The sequence below is a fragment of the Mesitornis unicolor genome, unplaced genomic scaffold, assembly GCF_000695765.1.
Source record: "Mesitornis unicolor isolate BGI_N332 unplaced genomic scaffold, ASM69576v1 scaffold33276, whole genome shotgun sequence".
Lineage (NCBI taxonomy): Eukaryota > Metazoa > Chordata > Aves > Mesitornithiformes > Mesitornithidae > Mesitornis > Mesitornis unicolor.
In genome coordinates, this window is record NW_010192237.1 from 3,684 (window position 1) to 20,689 (window position 17,006).

Below are 17,006 nucleotides of genomic sequence, written 5' to 3' on the forward strand. Positions count from 1 at the left end.
GCTGAAGAAGGTGAAAGATGATGTGGAAATAGGGCAAGACAGAAGTGAGTGGAGTGGATATATGCATGAGAACACAGGGCAGATGACCAAGAAAGGAAGTGTGGGAAGTAGCGAGGAACAGGGACAGGACAAAGCAGAAGAGCTAGGGGGAAGGAGCTATGACAAGCAAAAGGAGCATGGTTGCTGAGTGAGGACAGAGGTTTTGGATCTTTGAGATCTCTGTAGCCTGCTGATTCACCACCTTGAGGGATAGTGGGTTGTGCAGGGCTGAGCAACAGCTAACAGAATCTTCTGGAACTGTTAATGTGCCTCTACCACAGCATAATTCTGTATGGTTACATTTTCATTCAAGATGCAGAACCGAAGTGGAAGAAATAAAGATTTATCTTTCTGGGTGGAATTTTTGATAGTTACAAAATTGGAAAGCCCTTCTCTCAAAGGGGTAAGAAGTGCCAGAGGTATGATTAGTCCTGCAGTCTTTCTTCAATCCTCTTGTCTTTTGGTACACAGTCACAAGGTATTTTTCAATGACAGAATACCTTCATGACAATGTTTTACTTTCCAGAGGCTCTGTGGACTTCCCTTGCTGATGGCAAAGTCAGGCTGCGAATAGATAACTCATGTCCACAGACTCCCATAACAGTTCATCAGATGTTCAAGGAGAGCCTAGAAAAATATGGATCCTTTAATGCTCTGGCCAGCAAAAAGAACGGAAAGTGGGAGAAGATAACTTTTTCGGAATATTATTGCCTTTCCAGGAAGGCAGCCAAGAGCTTCTTGAAGGTAAGTACAGAAAAAAAGAAAACAATTCCTTTTTCTCCCTTTATGTCTCCTAAAAAAAACCTAAACCAAATAAACAAACAAAAAAACTGAACAAAAACCCCACAAAACCAACAAACCCCAACCCCAAGACCACAGTATAAGAGGGTTTTCCCGTTAATTGAACATCAGCAGTCATGTTCTTTGTTGAAATAATGATGATGAAAATTATTTTTTGGTCAAAGAGAGAACATTGCTGTCAAGGGAACTTGACTGCAAGTGAAGAGCTGCCATGTTACACTGTCTCGCTCAGGCATGGGTACAAAGCTCAGCATAAGGCCTTAAGATTAAAAAAGGAAAAACAGGCAAGAGACAGCAGTACTGTTATGAATCTGGCAAGATAAAGACAAATTTTAACTGCTTCTAAACATCGGATAAGATTAGTTCTCATTATGCTTCTGTTCATATTGAAAAGTTCTGGTTTTCAGGCCTTTCTGGGCAGCAGAGCTCAGCCAGGCAGACTGTAATGGAAAGTTTAGATTATGTTAATTGTTGATAAATACTGGTTTTGCTGTGGATATCAACATAGAGATGTCTTATCAATACTGAAATAAGAAAGAAATCAAAGCTTTCCATGGTTTATATTTGTATGTATGTTTTGTGCTGTATGTTCCTCTCCGGTGTGCTTATATTTTATAACCTTATGCTTATTATTTTTAAGCTTGGTCTTGAACGATTCCACAGCGTAGCAATCCTTGGGTTTAATTCTCCAGAATGGTTCATCTCTGCTGTTGGAGCTGTTTTTGCTGGGTAAGATTTTTTTGTTTGGTTGGCTTTGTGGGGGATTTGGGGACTTCTGTTTCGCTAGGTCTGGAAATGTAGCAAATCAGTATTTGGTGTCATATCCTGGAAGTTGGGCTGCAGCTGATTTAGCATGTTCAGTGACTTACTCAAGTCTCATAACTTTCAGTATATCCAGAATAGTCCAGGCACTCACAAATTGTTCCTGTGTGCTGTGGGTTTGACTGTGACAGTCACACTGAAGCTGTTGTACAGTATTTTATCATTGGAAGATGTGGGAAACAGACAGGACTCTCAGTTTTATGTTAATGATAATCATCTATAGCAGGATATGTTCAAGTAGATTAAGTGACAGATAAATACTGACTGATTCCTGATACCTGTTTATATAGTTTGGATTTTACCTCTCAAGCTGTTTCTGTGCCAGTGAAATTCAAATCGGTCTGTGTGCAGCTTGAACAGAAAGATGATATAATTTATTTTTTTTTACCACACCCTGAGCTTTCTCTCATATAGCCTCAAGTGAGTTAAAATGCTGAACCTCAGCCTATGACATCTTCTACTGAATAGAGTTTAGAGATTAAATTTTGCAATGTGCATATATCAGAGTTATTAATGTATATCTGAGTACTTGAAACCAATATGACAGCTGTGCTGCTGTTTACTTCCACATCTTCATACTCTTTCAGCTTCCAACCGATCTGTGATTACTATTCTCTTTTTGGATACTAAGTGCATGTACGTGTGTATGTATATAAATATACTTTTATATATATAAAATTATATATACATATAAATATATATATATACACACAGTGGAATTGTCACAGGAATATATACAACGAATTCTCCAGAGGCCTGCCACTACATTGCTTATGACAGCAAAACCAATATAATGGTTGTGGAAAATCGGAAGCAATTGGACAAGATAATGCAGGTACGAGATGGCTGAATGGTTACATAAAAGCCATAATTTTCCCATTTCTCTATGTTGTATTGGTCCCAAATACTGTATTTAATATGTTGAAACTTTTCATGGCAGAATTCTTATTCAGAAATCTGGTATCTGATGTTTGAGCTCTTGGGTAACTTGGCAGCTCTGTTCTCACAGTGTCTGTGGCCCGCATCAAAGCAATTCTGATTCTCTCCAGCAGAGCTCACTGACTGGTTCACTGCAAATTTACCTGGAAAAGTAAAAATCACATTTTGATCCCACGTTTGCTATGTCACCACCTGATTGTTGGGCTAGTTGGTTGTAAGTTTAGGGGAGAATATTTGAGGGTGGAGGGAAACAGGAGGTTTCTTGTGACTACGAAGCCATTATGGTTTTGGCAGTATTTTAGTGAAAAAAAAGTCACATAAGATATGAATAATAAATAATAAATTTGTTTTTAAAAATCCAACAGATCTGGAATCGCTTGCCACACTTGAAAGCTGTTGTGCTGTATAAGGACTCCATTCCAGAGAGACATCCAAATCTGTATACGGTATGTGAATGCTAGAACACAGTAGAAATTCATTATATTATTTATTTGATGAATTTCTACTGTGTTTAATCTATGATATGTCTACCATTTAGAATGCATTGCTCTGTTCCAGCAAACACATTCAAAAGCTTCATCAACTTTTTCTGCTTATTTACCTGGAACTCTGTGTTTGATGCTTGACATTTAAAATTAGAGCTACTTTGTTTAACTATCTGTCTTGTGTCTTCCTGGCTTTTTACTTGTTGGATTAACAAAACACCTGTAGGCCTCAGGTGAGAATATGTACTCTCAAACTGTTGAAAATAAGTTGTCCACTGGTGCTAGTGAGAATTGGGTTGTGGTCAGTTACACTGGAATCAAGAACATGAAAACACTTACATTTTTACAGATGATAATTGTGTTTTGCTTGCACTGGATATTTCTGTGATGGGCAAGAAATGAAGAGAAATAACTACAGACAACACAGAGAAGCACATTTTCTTAGTATATGTAGAATCTTTGCATAGCATGCTAAAAATAAAGCAGAAAAAGGGACAAAACCAGGATCAGAAATTTAAGTGCTAAAGTCCAGCCTTTAATTTAAGAAGTATGAGGACTTTAAGCAGAACAGGTTTTTGTAAACATATTATTCCAATATATTTTTTGAAAATATAATTGAAAATAGTTAGGTAACAAGAATACAAAAATCAGCATTTCAAGCGGACTACAGATTATCAGATTCTAGCACGAAAAACTTAAACTGGGGAAAAAATACATTCATGAAGAGTGAACCATGTTGGAATATTTTAAAATATTTGCAGTTTTGGTTATCTGAGGAGTTACTGGGTACAAAAGAAAAAAAAAATCTTCTGCCCTTGTTTTAATTGTATCTTCTTTTGCTATGTTGAATAGCATATAACTGTTAATAATAAACAGTTACTGTTACAGTACTGGGATGGAGTATGTCTTGCATCTCAGTGCACTAACAAATTAATACAGAGATGATCTTACTATTTGTATTTCTTAGTAAAAAGACTAAGCGCTAGCAATTAATTCTGGAAAAACATTCATTTGCTGAAATCTAAATACCTGAGAGGTATTTGAAAACACCCCTGTTCAAGTGTCACGTTGGATGTACTTTCTCAGCGGAGAAGGGTACCTGTGACAGTGTCTGACAGTTGCCACAGTTTGTTGTCTAAAGGAAAAATTGGAGATCAAATCACCAAAGGCAGGAATGATTGTTTGTTAGGTTTGAGGTAAAGCAAGCCACCCAAACCACGTGAGGTTTGATAAAAGGAATTTGTGTTGCTAGTTGACAGCTAATGTGGAATGAAAAATTGCTGCAGTAAGGGCAGAGTCCTAGTTCTCTGATCTGTGTGTGCTTCCAGAAGGCAAATGCAAAGTCAGTAGTGTGTGTGACAATTTGTTTGAACCTTTCACGCTCTGTGGAATGGGAACGCTGTCTGTAGAAGTGCTGCTCAGTAAACAAAACCTAGACAACAGGATTCACAGTGATTAACGTGTGCTAGTATGAGTAGACAGTAAGGTCAGGCAAACAGGGACAACTGCTAAGTCACACAGAAACAATTACATCCTTGGTACCTCCAGACTTTCCAGGAGTTAGTGAAATTGATGCGGCCACATTCTGTGGGAAGGGATAGGATGTGGCAAATCCTCTACTGCCTACAGAGTTCTGCTGAGTTGTACTGCCTCTTTGGTTTTTGGTTTTGTTTTTGTTTTGTTTTGTTTTTTCCCCCCAGAGATGTGGTTTGTTGGAAGAAAGTACAAAACTGATGATTGGTAATTATAAGAATCCTTAGCACGGCCTTACCACCCAAGGAAAGGAAGTGTAGGTGCCACAGGGACTAACTGCTGTAACCCTAATAGCATACTGGCAGTGGCAGACAGGGTTTGAAGGAACCAATGAACTCCCCCTCAAGTGAATGCTTTCCTTTTTTGACCTCTGCTGTCCTTTGTGTTATCCCATTTACTGCTATGTGGTCCTAGATACAGCTCCAAGAAATAATTGGAGAATGGAAGTGCTGCACCTTGCATTTGAATAACACAGTTCTGTAGAACAGTATGAATCATCTGATTCCAATGGAAAACTGGTGGTTTCGTTACTGATTTTCTTAACAAATTTTGTTAGACCCTAGTTTTCAGTTAGCATTGAAATCAGTGGTACACTTAGCAGCATATCAGATACATGCAATAGAAATATCTGGGAGCAACCAATATAAAACAGAGGGTCAGGTTCAGCATTCTTCTGGGCCAATTTGTGCTGCACAAAAGTCCAGCATCATAAAAGGTTTAGCTCATTCTAGGTTGAGCCAAATTTGAATGGAAGTTGTGACCAGCATCATATGGTCTGCAACAAAATAGCAGATAATTTAGGCAAACATTCACACATCTAGATGATGCTTTTGCACAGAAGCTTTCATCTCATTGCTTTGTATTTATATAGAGGACAAGGAATTATATGCGGAATATCACAAATGTACTCTTACTTAAAAATGGTACATCCAGATTCCTTTAAAGAAGACTCAAAATCATTCTAACAGTGTGAGAGTAACAGAGTTTTAGCTTCTATGACTTGTCCATCTTGGGTGAGGAATAGTATGACCGTTCCCTTCTTAGGCACTGGAAAGACTCCTGATAACACAATTTTGGATAGTCTATTTTAAATTTACACATAAAGTTCTATGCTAGTCTTACATTTCTTACAGAGGAAAGACCTTGGGGAAACTCCCCTTGGAAACACGTTCAGAGCAAGGCACAGAAGTTTTCTGCCATTGCTGAGACTGATAAGGTACTGCATCTTTCCCACTTGTAAGACAGCATTTGATAGCCTGTATTTTCTGTTACCTGTTCTAGATGGAAGAGTTTCTGGAGTTGGGAGATGACATATCTGATACTACTTTGGATGACATTATTAACTCCCAAAAGCCAAATCAATGCTGTGTACTAATATACACATCTGGAACAACTGGGAAGCCAAAAGGAGCCATGCTGAGTCATGATAATGTATGTACTTTAGGCTCTTCCTTTAGCATAAAAATGGCTATGAGGACATTTGTTCCTGTGTTTTGAAGTGGCTGGTATGTACTATAGCCTTGAAATACTCTTGCTTTTGCAACATGGATAGTGTACTACAATGTAGTGTTCAAAATGCAGCTGGTTGTTTCTGGTAAAGTATAAGCGTGGTTAAGAGTGAAACTCCAAACTAGCACTTCACAAGATTGAACAGTTTGCTATGAATAGATATTTTCTTATTCACTGCTTTTCTGGTGAAATATAATGGATATATTCATAAGTATAATTCAAGGATTGTAATAAAGTCTCTCAAGTGATGTCACAGGTCATCTTAAAACAAACAAATCCTATAAATGAACTAGTCACTATCGGAGCAGCCTGACAGACTGCTTTTGCAAGTTGTATTAAAATTGGGTGTGGATGTGTTTGTTTTCGTTTTGGTGGGGTTTTTTTTTGTTTGTTTTTTTTTACTTTGGTGTTACAACATTCCTAGACTTGGGTTTCTACACCTGTCACTGGAGGATAACACAACTCTAGTGCATAGTCCTGGTACTTACAATAGCCCTACCTGCATTCTTGCAAACAGAAAATTTCCAGTGATAGAGAAAAGCAAAGTTGTTTGCAAAAAGGACTTTCCTCAGAGGTCTACTAGCAAAGATCTGGACTGTAGTTGTTTGGGATTTTTTTTATTCTCCAAGGTGACTAAGTGGAAGTGGAAAGTGATAGGGACCTTTCTGGGCACATAGACAACCTGTGAATGGGTTGGTCTAAGTTGTAGCCTCTCCTCTTAAAATAATGCAAAAACTATTGCAGACACGCAAACTGTGAGGAGCAATTCACCCAAATGTAGGGGAGCAGTACAGTAGTGTCTGGAAGCAGAACACAGTGGACTTGATAGACAAAAAGAGTGGTCTGACATTGCAAATCCTATGCTCTTCTATCTCAAAGGAGTCTGGTGTCTTTTCCATGTTAGCTGCCAAACTATTCCTGGCTGCTGATCACAAGCAGGCTATTTTTATGTTGATGAACAGTGGAAAACATGCCTTGTCTGTAACTGTGCTGCTGCCTTCTTTAGCCAAAAGATGTTTGCCACTGTCCACGTACAAAATGAATGCTGAGTCAGTCGTATGTGCACCCACACAGATCTGCTGTGAGCGTGCCTGCATGCTGCGAGGCTTGGAGGATAAGTAGGATAAACAATCAATATAGTCACGTCTCAAAGACATTCCCTTCTGCCTGCTGTGTAAGCTTCCCATAGCCACTTGTCCAGTGCTGCCATCTAAACTGGGAGTGGCCTGGCCTAGCAGCATGCTGCTCCTTAAAAATCTCTCTTAAGAATCTGTATTCCTTAGACCAGATGTACCTTCTAATGTATTACAGAGAAGAGGAACTTGCAGGAACGTACTGTGATAACAGCAATATATGTGATTTGTATCTCTTCCCTGCCATCTTTAATAACCTCATTTCTGTGTCTTCCCCTACCCAGTTTAGATTACAGACTCCTCGAAGAGCGAGCTGGGGTTTTTTTTTGGAGGGGGAGGGGAGGCGGGGTTGGTTACATTTTTTTGCTGTGCACATATCTTTTCTCTGCCCCCTCATATGATCACATATATTTGTGGGTCTTCCATTCGCTATATTCTGATAATGAAGATACACATATTTTGCATCCTTGAATTGCATCTTCTGAGTTAAAGTTGGAATGAAGAAGTGGGGAAACATCATACAATTTCACTAAGAAGTCAAGCACATTTTCAAAAACATTCCCATGTGCAGTGCCACTGATGGGGATGTGTGTGGAGGGTGGAGTGTTGCTTGGGAGCCACCGTGTTGGGTATCCCAGAGGTTTCCAGAGGAGCAAAATACAGCGGCTGTCTTCACCTTTAGCCAGGTGGTAATACAAGACAATGAGCTTGTTGCTGAGACTAAACTCTCCTTTCAGCTCACTGATCACTGAGAATTTATTGTTCATTTTCAGGTAAACATATAGACATAGCACTGGTGAAAAGTGCCAACTTGATAGAAGATATGTAGAGTAGGAAAGTTGCAAAAGAATAGGCAGATCAATTTACTCCTTGTTCATCAGCCCATGGCTGCCCTGCCCAGTGTCACGAGGACATGGGGAGTTGGTAGCATTCATAGCCCAGTTAGGCAGCAGAATGGCTGCACTTGCTTCTATTATCTGCAAGTCTGTGTTGCTGCTAAGTTCATCTTGCTTTTGACTGAGTGCCCCCCAGGGTGGTGATGTGTGGTGATCACAGATTCTTCACAGTTACATTAGTATAGCATGAGGACCTTTAGTTTGTGTTAAAAGGAAAAAAAACACCACACCTGATGTGTTTTATTATTTATTTAAACAGGTAACTTGGACGTCAGCACATTGCAGCAGAGCAGCAGATATGCAACCAGCAGAGGTCCAACAGGAGTCTATAGTCAGTTATCTCCCACTCAGCCACATAGCTGCACAGATATATGACCTGTGGACTGGAATCAAATGGGGAGAGCAAGTTTACTTTGCTGAGCCAGACGCTCTGAAGGTATCTTACATTGCACCTAATTAGGCTTGCACTTTTCCTCTCAGGAAACATCCCAAGGAGAGAATATGATCTTTGAAGAGGTGCAGAAAATGAAGATTCAGAGTCCGTTATTGTAAGAATTGTAGAAAAATAAAATCCATTAACTTGTGATCCAGTGCTCTAAACTGTAATTAAAATATATAATCCAGATCCATAAGATTCTATTAAGACAGAAAAGTATGCATCTAAAGCAAAAGAAGTATAAGCAGTTTTTGGAGGAAGGGGAGGCAGAAGGAACTAGAGCACCAGTATACATACCTCCCCGATGTGTCAGACCTGGCATATGTTAGTGCATATGCCTGACTGAAGCAGGTTCAGCAGTCCTTCTTTATATCCTACATGTTCAGTGATGTTCTGTGTGTTAGTATTGCAAGATGCAGATGGCATCACCAAACCTCTTTATCACTGCTGTAGACCTTTTGCTATGTTTTGAAATGATTTAATGTTTTTAACAGGGCAGCTTGATCAACACTCTAAAAGAAGTGCAGCCAACATCTCACATGGGAGTTCCCAGAGTATGGGAGAAAATAATGGAGAAATTAAAGGATGCTTCTGCTCAGTCAGGATTTATGAAGAAGAAAATCCTGTCATGGGCTATGTCACTTAGCTTAGAGAGAAACCTAAACTGCTCAGGCAGGTAAGTATTGTAGTGTGTGAGTTCCACCAACCTGAAAGTAGCTATCTGCTTGTAATAAACTACAAAGCATCAGTGAGGCTCTAAGTGTAAATGGGTAAAATTTGCGCTGGCAACACAGCAAATATAATGCAAGAGGGAAGGTGTAGTTATCAATTAGTGTAGGCAATTGTTAACTCACAATGCTTTCCTGTTCCAGTGTTTTTTAAAGTGGGACACAATGAAGTGTGAAATTGCTTACAGAAAATGGTGTTCCAAAAGATAGTGCAATGATACTGCTTTGCTTGTCTGGTCATTCACAGAATCACAGAACGTTAGGGATTGGAAGGGACCTCAAAAGCTCATCCAGTCCAATCCCCCTGCCGGAGCAGGAACACCTCGATGAGGTTACACAGAAAGGCATCCAGGCGGGTTTGAACGTCTCCAGAGAAGGAGACTCCACAACCTCTCTGGGCAGCCTGTTCCAGTGCTCTGTCACCCTCACTGAGAAGAAGTTTCTTCTCAAATTTAAGTGGAACCTCCTGTGTTCCAGTTTGTGTCCTTTACCCCTTGTCTTATCATTGTTTGTCACCGAGAAGAGCCTGGCTCCATCCTCGTGACACTCACCCTTTAAATATTTATAAACATTAATGAGGTCTCCCCTCAGCCTCCTCTTCTGCAAACTAAAGAGACCCAGCTCCCTCAGCTGCTCCTCATAAGGGAGATGCTCCACTCCCTCATCATCTTTCATAATTCATAATTTCATAATTCAGCTTCTCAGGTCCTGGAAATTTCAGATTTTAGTGGTATAGGTTCTCAGAGACACAATTAACTGATAAAGAATCAGGAATACAAGAGCTTTAGTTTATACAATACATTTTCATGGAATTTTTTTTAGTGTATGTGCAGTATTCAGACACCACAAGAGTTGAAGTTCATTACCAGTGAAAGACACTGAATAAATGAAAAAAGGAGAAATATGTAACCTATTCTTACAAGATGTAATTTCTATCAACACCCAAAACCAAATGGCAAATATATCTCCAAACAAATTTTGTGTCTGAGTTTGTTTTGGAAATTCCATACGTTGCTCTGACTTACTGTGTCCTTCTCTTGTGTTTTGTACTCAGCAGTGATTTAAAGCAGTTCTGGACAAGGTTGGCAGACTACTTAGTGCTTGCAAAAATACGTAATGCACTGGGTTTTTCTTGCTGCCAGAAGCACTTTTGTGGTGCTGCTCCTCTCAATACAGAAACTCTGTATTTTTTCTTGGGTCTGAACATCACCCTGTATGAGGCCTATGGGATGAGTGAGACCACAGGCCCACATTGCCTGTCTGGGCCTTCTATTTACAGGCAGCACAGGTAATTTTACTTTCTTTTTTTTTTCAATATGGTTATGTTTAATTATATCTATGAGATCTTACAACTTATTTTATTTTCTCTCAAAGCATTGCCACTTTTGTGGCTTCAGGAGGCAAAATAACTTCAGGTCAGAAGCTGAACACGTTGCCTCCATTGCATGCCACACCAAGAGCACTGAAAGTGTTCTACAGCATTATATGCAGAACATAGTCACTAAATCTGATGTGTATCCTAGCCCTGGCCCAGGGTTGGATAACTTTCAAGAGCTCATATGCAAATATGTTTTTTGTGCCTGAAGAGGAAGGAAAAAACCCAAGGAAGCACAGGGCAAGATACACAACTGAGAAGTGCTTACATACATATATAACCTAGTGAATTAATATCCCATAACTTTCAAAGAGTTACAGCAGGGTGTTATTTACAGTCACTAATATTTTGATAGGTTCATGGATTTGGTGGATTAGATGTCTTATCAGTATTATATTTAATATTTCTGTGCTCCTTATGGTTTTTTCTGCTCTTCTCCGATAGCTGTGGTAAACCAGCACCTGGCTGCAGAGTGAAACTGGTGGGTAAAGATACAGAGGGCAATGGAGAAATCTGTTTCTGGGGAAGGACTGTTTTCATGGGTTATTTAAATATGGAGGACAAAACGAAAGAAGCCTTTGATGAGGATGGGTGGCTGCATTCTGGAGATTTAGGAAAACTAGACAAGGATGGCTTTCTGTACGTCACTGGAAGAATTAAAGGTAATAAGCAAAATCTTGCTCCATGCTTATGGTAGCTGTTCAACACTGTGCAGGTACATGTCCGAAGCGCCCCATCTAATTAAATGTCTTTCCTCTAATGCCTGCAGCATTGACCTAATAGGAAGGTAAAATAAAATTTCCTATGAGGAAACAACGGTGTGCACCGTTCAGGAAAGGTTTCCCTCTAGTCTGTAATAGGTGGCAATGATTCAGTTCCTACATGAATCTTTTTATCTCCCAGACCTTTATTCAGGATTAGTTATCAGCAATATAAAATAATAATGCAGATTTAATGTGTCTCCTTTGATTCTGTCTGGTCTCCCTCTGAATCTTGCAAAATTGTCTTAATTGCACAAGAAGTGCAACACAGACAACCCTCTGATACATAAGCTGTTGCTGTAGGTCAGAGATAGGTTCCTCTGATGCCTTAGGTGATGTGTTTGCAGAGACTGGTCTAGAAGCTTGAGAGCAGAAGGGGAAGTTAAAGCTAAATCAATAAGGGAGGTATCATTACCATACATAGCTTGAAGTCCTATGTGAGTAAGACTGGTCACTTGCTTGCTTGGAAGCTTTTTGTCACGATACACATTCAGAGAGTGGAACTGGTCATGGTGGAGATGTAACTGAAGAAAATTTAAAAGTTGAGTCACTGTCATCTTGGAATATATGATGAATCACTAGGGAGCTAACCTAGATGAATGAATTTGTCATAGGATGACATAGTGTCTTCTTAGGAGTCAGGACTTCAGTAGATACTATCAATAGCCTGCACCAAATACAGCTATCTTGATTTTTAACTTGCTTTCTTGACTGATTCGTTTTCCTTTAGCATAGCAGTTAGCAACTCCTAATCTCATTTCGTAGTAATATTTGTGTTTCACATCTTCTTGATTGCTGAACTAGTAACAGATACTCTCAATTACAGGATTGGTAGACCATCTGGGACTGTCTCGTTTCATTAGTTTTAAATCCAAGTCCAAATAGTATAAAAATCGAATAGCGGGTAGTAAAGAAGCAGGAATCACTACTTCCACTGCAAACTTCATCTCTTGGATCTTTACTTCCTCACACTCCTCTCTCCCTTCTTTCCATGTTTTTATTGAGCCTTCCAGCAGTAGTAACTTGTTTTTGTCTGACTCCTCTTGGTGGCTTTAAGAAGTAGTTTTAATCATGATGTTAACAACGAACTTGCTTTTTGTTGAGATAGAAACAGTAAAACAGAGAATGAACCCTATGCTAATTTGAAAGAGATGCTTGCTCACAGAAAAGTTTCAGGTCGTGTAACAGTGCCTTGAGAACATGTAACCTATTACTGGATTATGTAAAAATTATCTGGGGCAAATATGTTATACTGAGGGAGAACTGAGATCTTGAGCACTATTTGAATAATATTAGCATTTTAATGTTCAAGATAATTAATTAAAAGGCTTTGTTTTCTTTGAAGACACTATCTTTGGAAAAAAAAAACTCTTATTCTTTATGTCAGAATAAGAAAAATGGGTTGATCCAGACCAGATCTTCAGCATTTATTTGAATTCAACTAACAGCCTTTCTTTTTTTTGCCTAGATTTGATCATTACAGCTGGGGGTGAAAATGTGCCTCCAATTCCAATTGAAGACGCTGTTAAAAAAGAACTTCCAATTGTTAGTAATGCTATGGTGATTGGAGATAAAAAGAAGTTTTTGTCAATGTTGCTGACCCTAAAGGTACACCAGTTTTAATATTGATTTCAGTGACATTATACACCTGCACTTACGAAAACAAGAATTTTGAACTGTTTGTAAAGAGACCCAAAATTAGACAGGAAGATGTTAAAAAATAAAAAAAATGTATAGCAACTACAGACCAAATCCTGACGGTCTCAACTTCTTACAATTAGATGATTTGGTAAACATCTACGTGTTTACTGCTGTTTCTCCTATACGTATAAGATATTTTTAAATTTATATGGAAATTTTTAATTCATAAATGTTGAAAGAGTGAGAACTCTCTGTAATGTAGCACAGTAGCTTTTATTCTTACAGGTGAGTAAAGCCAACAAATGTTTCTGTTATGGGCAAACCCAGTTTCTAACAAACTTTCTGACAGAACCAAACCTTTCCAACAGAAACATTTCCTTACAGTTTTTTTCTTTTCATATGACACAAGAAGGATGTCTGTAAAACAAAAAAATCATAGCTTTGCTGTGATGTATGCTTCAATTGAGAAATCACTTTTTTCTAAAAGGTTTGTACCTTGTTCTGTGTACCCTTCAGGTTTTCTCAAGTTGTTTCCCCCTATGACTGACACTTGCTGTCTACAAGTACAGTAGAAATACTAATTTAAGTCTAATGTCAAAGAATGCTTCTATCATAAGCTTACGTTACACTACAGTAACACAATTTAATGATGACCTAAATGTTCCCCTGTAGCAACCGAGTGACTTGGAAAATATGGTAAAAATTCAAGGTCTATAGATGAACTTTTTGCATAACTCATTGACACGTTTTAAATCTGTTCATGTAATCTGCATATTAACAAAAAATATTTGCATTTGGTAGCTAAGTGGAAAGAAAAGCACTGTCATCTGTAGGTGCTTCTGCTTTTTAAGGCTTACAGAATGCTTGAGTACTGATGCTGAGCCTTCTTGAGTCTTACTAGTCGGGAAGAACCTGATCAGAGAAATATGTAATGCCTTGTAAGAGTGAGCATTTATTTGATGATGCACTTCATTTGATGTTTTAGAGTGTGGTGGACCCAGATACATCTGATCCCACTGACATTCTCACTGAGCAAGCTAGAGACTTCTGCCAGAAGACTGGTAGTAAAGCCACTAAAGTATCAGAGATTGTAGCTACAAGAGACCAGGCGATCTACCAGGCCATTCAGGAGGGAATCAACAAAGTCAACATGAATGCTACTAATAGGGTTCATTGCATTCAAAAATGGATAGTCCTGCCAAAAGATTTTTCCATTTCTGGGGGAGAACTAGGTAAGATTTACCGATTTATGTTGAAGTATGCACATAGTAAAGAGGCTGCTGATCTAATAGTATTCAAATACAGTTTTGTATGCCAAATTCTGGGTACAGCCACTAGAGGGAAAGGAAATGATATACAGCATGTGTTAAAGAATACAAAAATTGGATTTTTTGCTGTGTACATATGTGTCAATTTGTGCTTATTTACAAGTACAGCTCTACAGTTAAATTTCAGACTGCTTTGGGCGATTAATCAATTCTGGTTAATTCCTTTTCCATTACAGTACTAATAACTTTGAGTAATAGTACTGAAAATTTCTTGTTAAAAAAAAAGAGATAAACAAGACAGTGAAACCTGACAGCAGAGCCCCAGGCACATTACCAGGCTCTTTGACTAAACTGGAATTGTTTAAAAGCTTCCAAAAACATCATACTTTAAATTATTTTTTAATGAAAAAAGTAGTAATAGTCGGTCATCGCCCTCTCTTTCGCAGCAACATTTGACGTCCTCTTGCTTATGTGGAGGCAAACTTGCATACCATGCTCACTTCTCACTTTTGGCAGGTATTCACACTTACAGAATGGGAGATGTTCTTTCAAACAGGCTCTTAAATAGAAAATCTTAGGAACCAAAGCTCAAACTGAGGGGGAATTTTTGCTCTTATTTCTGCTGTTGACTAACTCCCTCTTTTAAGGTCCGACAATGAAGGTAAAACGGCTTGCCGTGCTTGAGAAATACAGAAATGAAGTGGACTCCTTCTATGAAGAATAAGAAGTCTTTCATCCAAGCATTAAGAAAGATCCGTGAGCTAAAGAAAGTATTTTCTAATCAAAAGCAGAAAATTTATGCTCGTTTTGGTTTTGCAGTCTATTGAACTGAACCACTAGTTAAACGACTGTGTCAATTTAGTTGTTCCTGATACTCACCTGATCATTTGTCCTCTTTTTACAGAAGCATCTACACAGTGGGTCAGTTTTCTATTGCTCGTTTTCCTTTATAGCCTAAATGATTTAAGATTAAAAAGATGCCGGTGTGTTGTGTAAAGTGGGTATAGCTAACCAATTCCTTTAGACTGAACACAGAATTTTTATATGACTGTCATCTTTGTTGTTGTTGTTCTACAGAACATTGCCTGTAGCTCATGATACAATTTGACTGGTCAGTAGTCAGCAGTACTGCTCAGTCAAACTGTTACACCACTCCAGTGATAAAGAGAATTATTTAAAAAGAATAGGAAGTCTGGGTTTTTTTCCTCTCGTAGAGAAGAGTTTGTTTTTGTTCACTAATACAACATTTCAGAACCTAAAGTCACTCCTCTTCCATTTTCACATTGGCTAGAATTCAACTGTAAAAACAGCAACTCATAATTTCTTAAATCCATGCTGAAATAAGCATGACTATTTCTCCTAAAACAAATAATAAAAAAGTTGAGGAAACAGCTACCTAAGACTGAATGACATAAAGTGGCAAATAAAGGAGCACTTACATTAAAGTGCTATTTAGAACAGAAACATCTTTAAAATCGTTTACAGCCCTTTTTTGTGTGTTTGGTTTTGGTTTTTTTAGCAAAAGAGTTTAGAAGCAATGTTTGTCAGTGTGTTCTGACAAATGTGAGCTGCATTTCTTCTTCCCCTTATAGAAAAAAAATTCACATTAGGTGAAGGACATACTTGGCAGAAAGTTGTCTAAACAGTTTGCTGTTAGTGAGTGATCTCTGGCAGTGTTATAATGGCTAACACAAGGTGGCAGGCTACAGCCACTGTTCTGGATCAAAAACCTGCAGAAACAGGGCACTGTTTCCATGCAAGTTCCATTACCAGTCTTACACATCTTATTAAGTTAAGATTTGTTGCAAGTACCAACAGTCAGCCCAACACATAAGACAAGATAGCAGCCTAGGATTATAAAAACAAAACAAGCAGTAGGACTTTGAAAAGTTTATTTTCCCCCATTTTGTGCGTATTGGTAATTCAGAAGTTTTTTAACAATATTAATCTCCAGGAAACAAGGAAGCAGCAGCTTGTAAAACACAGAAAGAAACATTGCCTATTCACCAAAAGCAGAGCACATGAGGAATAAAGCTCATTGTCCTTTCTCCATGTTGTTAGACTATAAAAAGCTGGGATGCTTACTTTATAGAGTAGTTACTCAAAGTTGATTTTACTTCTGAAACAACCAGCCTAAATGGTCTTAATAGAAAGTAACTAAGTGGAGTAATATCTATTAATAGAATTAAGCTTTAAGAAGCCTGATTCTGGAAGTAGGGATAATCCTGTGCTATAATCATGAGTTTTAAAATAAAGCACGAGTTGTAAAATAACTATTTTCTTGTAGGGTGTACTAACGGAGGCATACCTTAAGACATACAGATCAGAATGACTCGTATGACGATCTGCATGTGATGAAGGAAAAGAGGTGCTTTTGTGCCCATTAAGCTTAGTAAGCAGGGAAAAAGTCGCCTCAGATCCCCTTGAACAGGGATGAAGTGTATTTCTGGAACGTAGGCACCAGAGCCAAACCTTTGATCTGTCTCAATCCATTTAGGACTAGTCCCTTACATTCAGAGTTTCTAAATAAAATTACTAGTCAGTACAGTAAGACACAGAGAACAGACTATGCATAAAGGTACAACACAAAAAGCATTCTAGCAGTAGTCATGAAATATTTAGTATCAATTTGCCAAGTTA

The 17,006-nt window shown here is 38.4% G+C and overlaps 1 protein-coding gene across 1 annotated transcript; it reads left to right on the top strand.

Moving 5' to 3' along the window:
- The first annotated feature begins 592 nt into the window (after positions 1 to 592).
- Positions 593 to 15,090, top strand: ACSBG1 (acyl-CoA synthetase bubblegum family member 1). Its single transcript, XM_010187016.1, has 11 exons — positions 593 to 783; positions 2,377 to 2,497; positions 2,967 to 3,047; positions 5,901 to 6,050; positions 8,417 to 8,593; positions 9,088 to 9,269; positions 10,376 to 10,609; positions 11,141 to 11,358; positions 12,926 to 13,065; positions 14,084 to 14,330; positions 15,014 to 15,090. Exons 2-11 carry the CDS (start codon positions 2,456 to 2,458, stop codon positions 15,088 to 15,090), a joined length of 1,548 nt encoding a protein of 515 aa, XP_010185318.1. The 5' UTR covers positions 593 to 783; positions 2,377 to 2,455.
- The last annotated feature ends 1,916 nt before the right edge of the window (positions 15,091 to 17,006 follow it).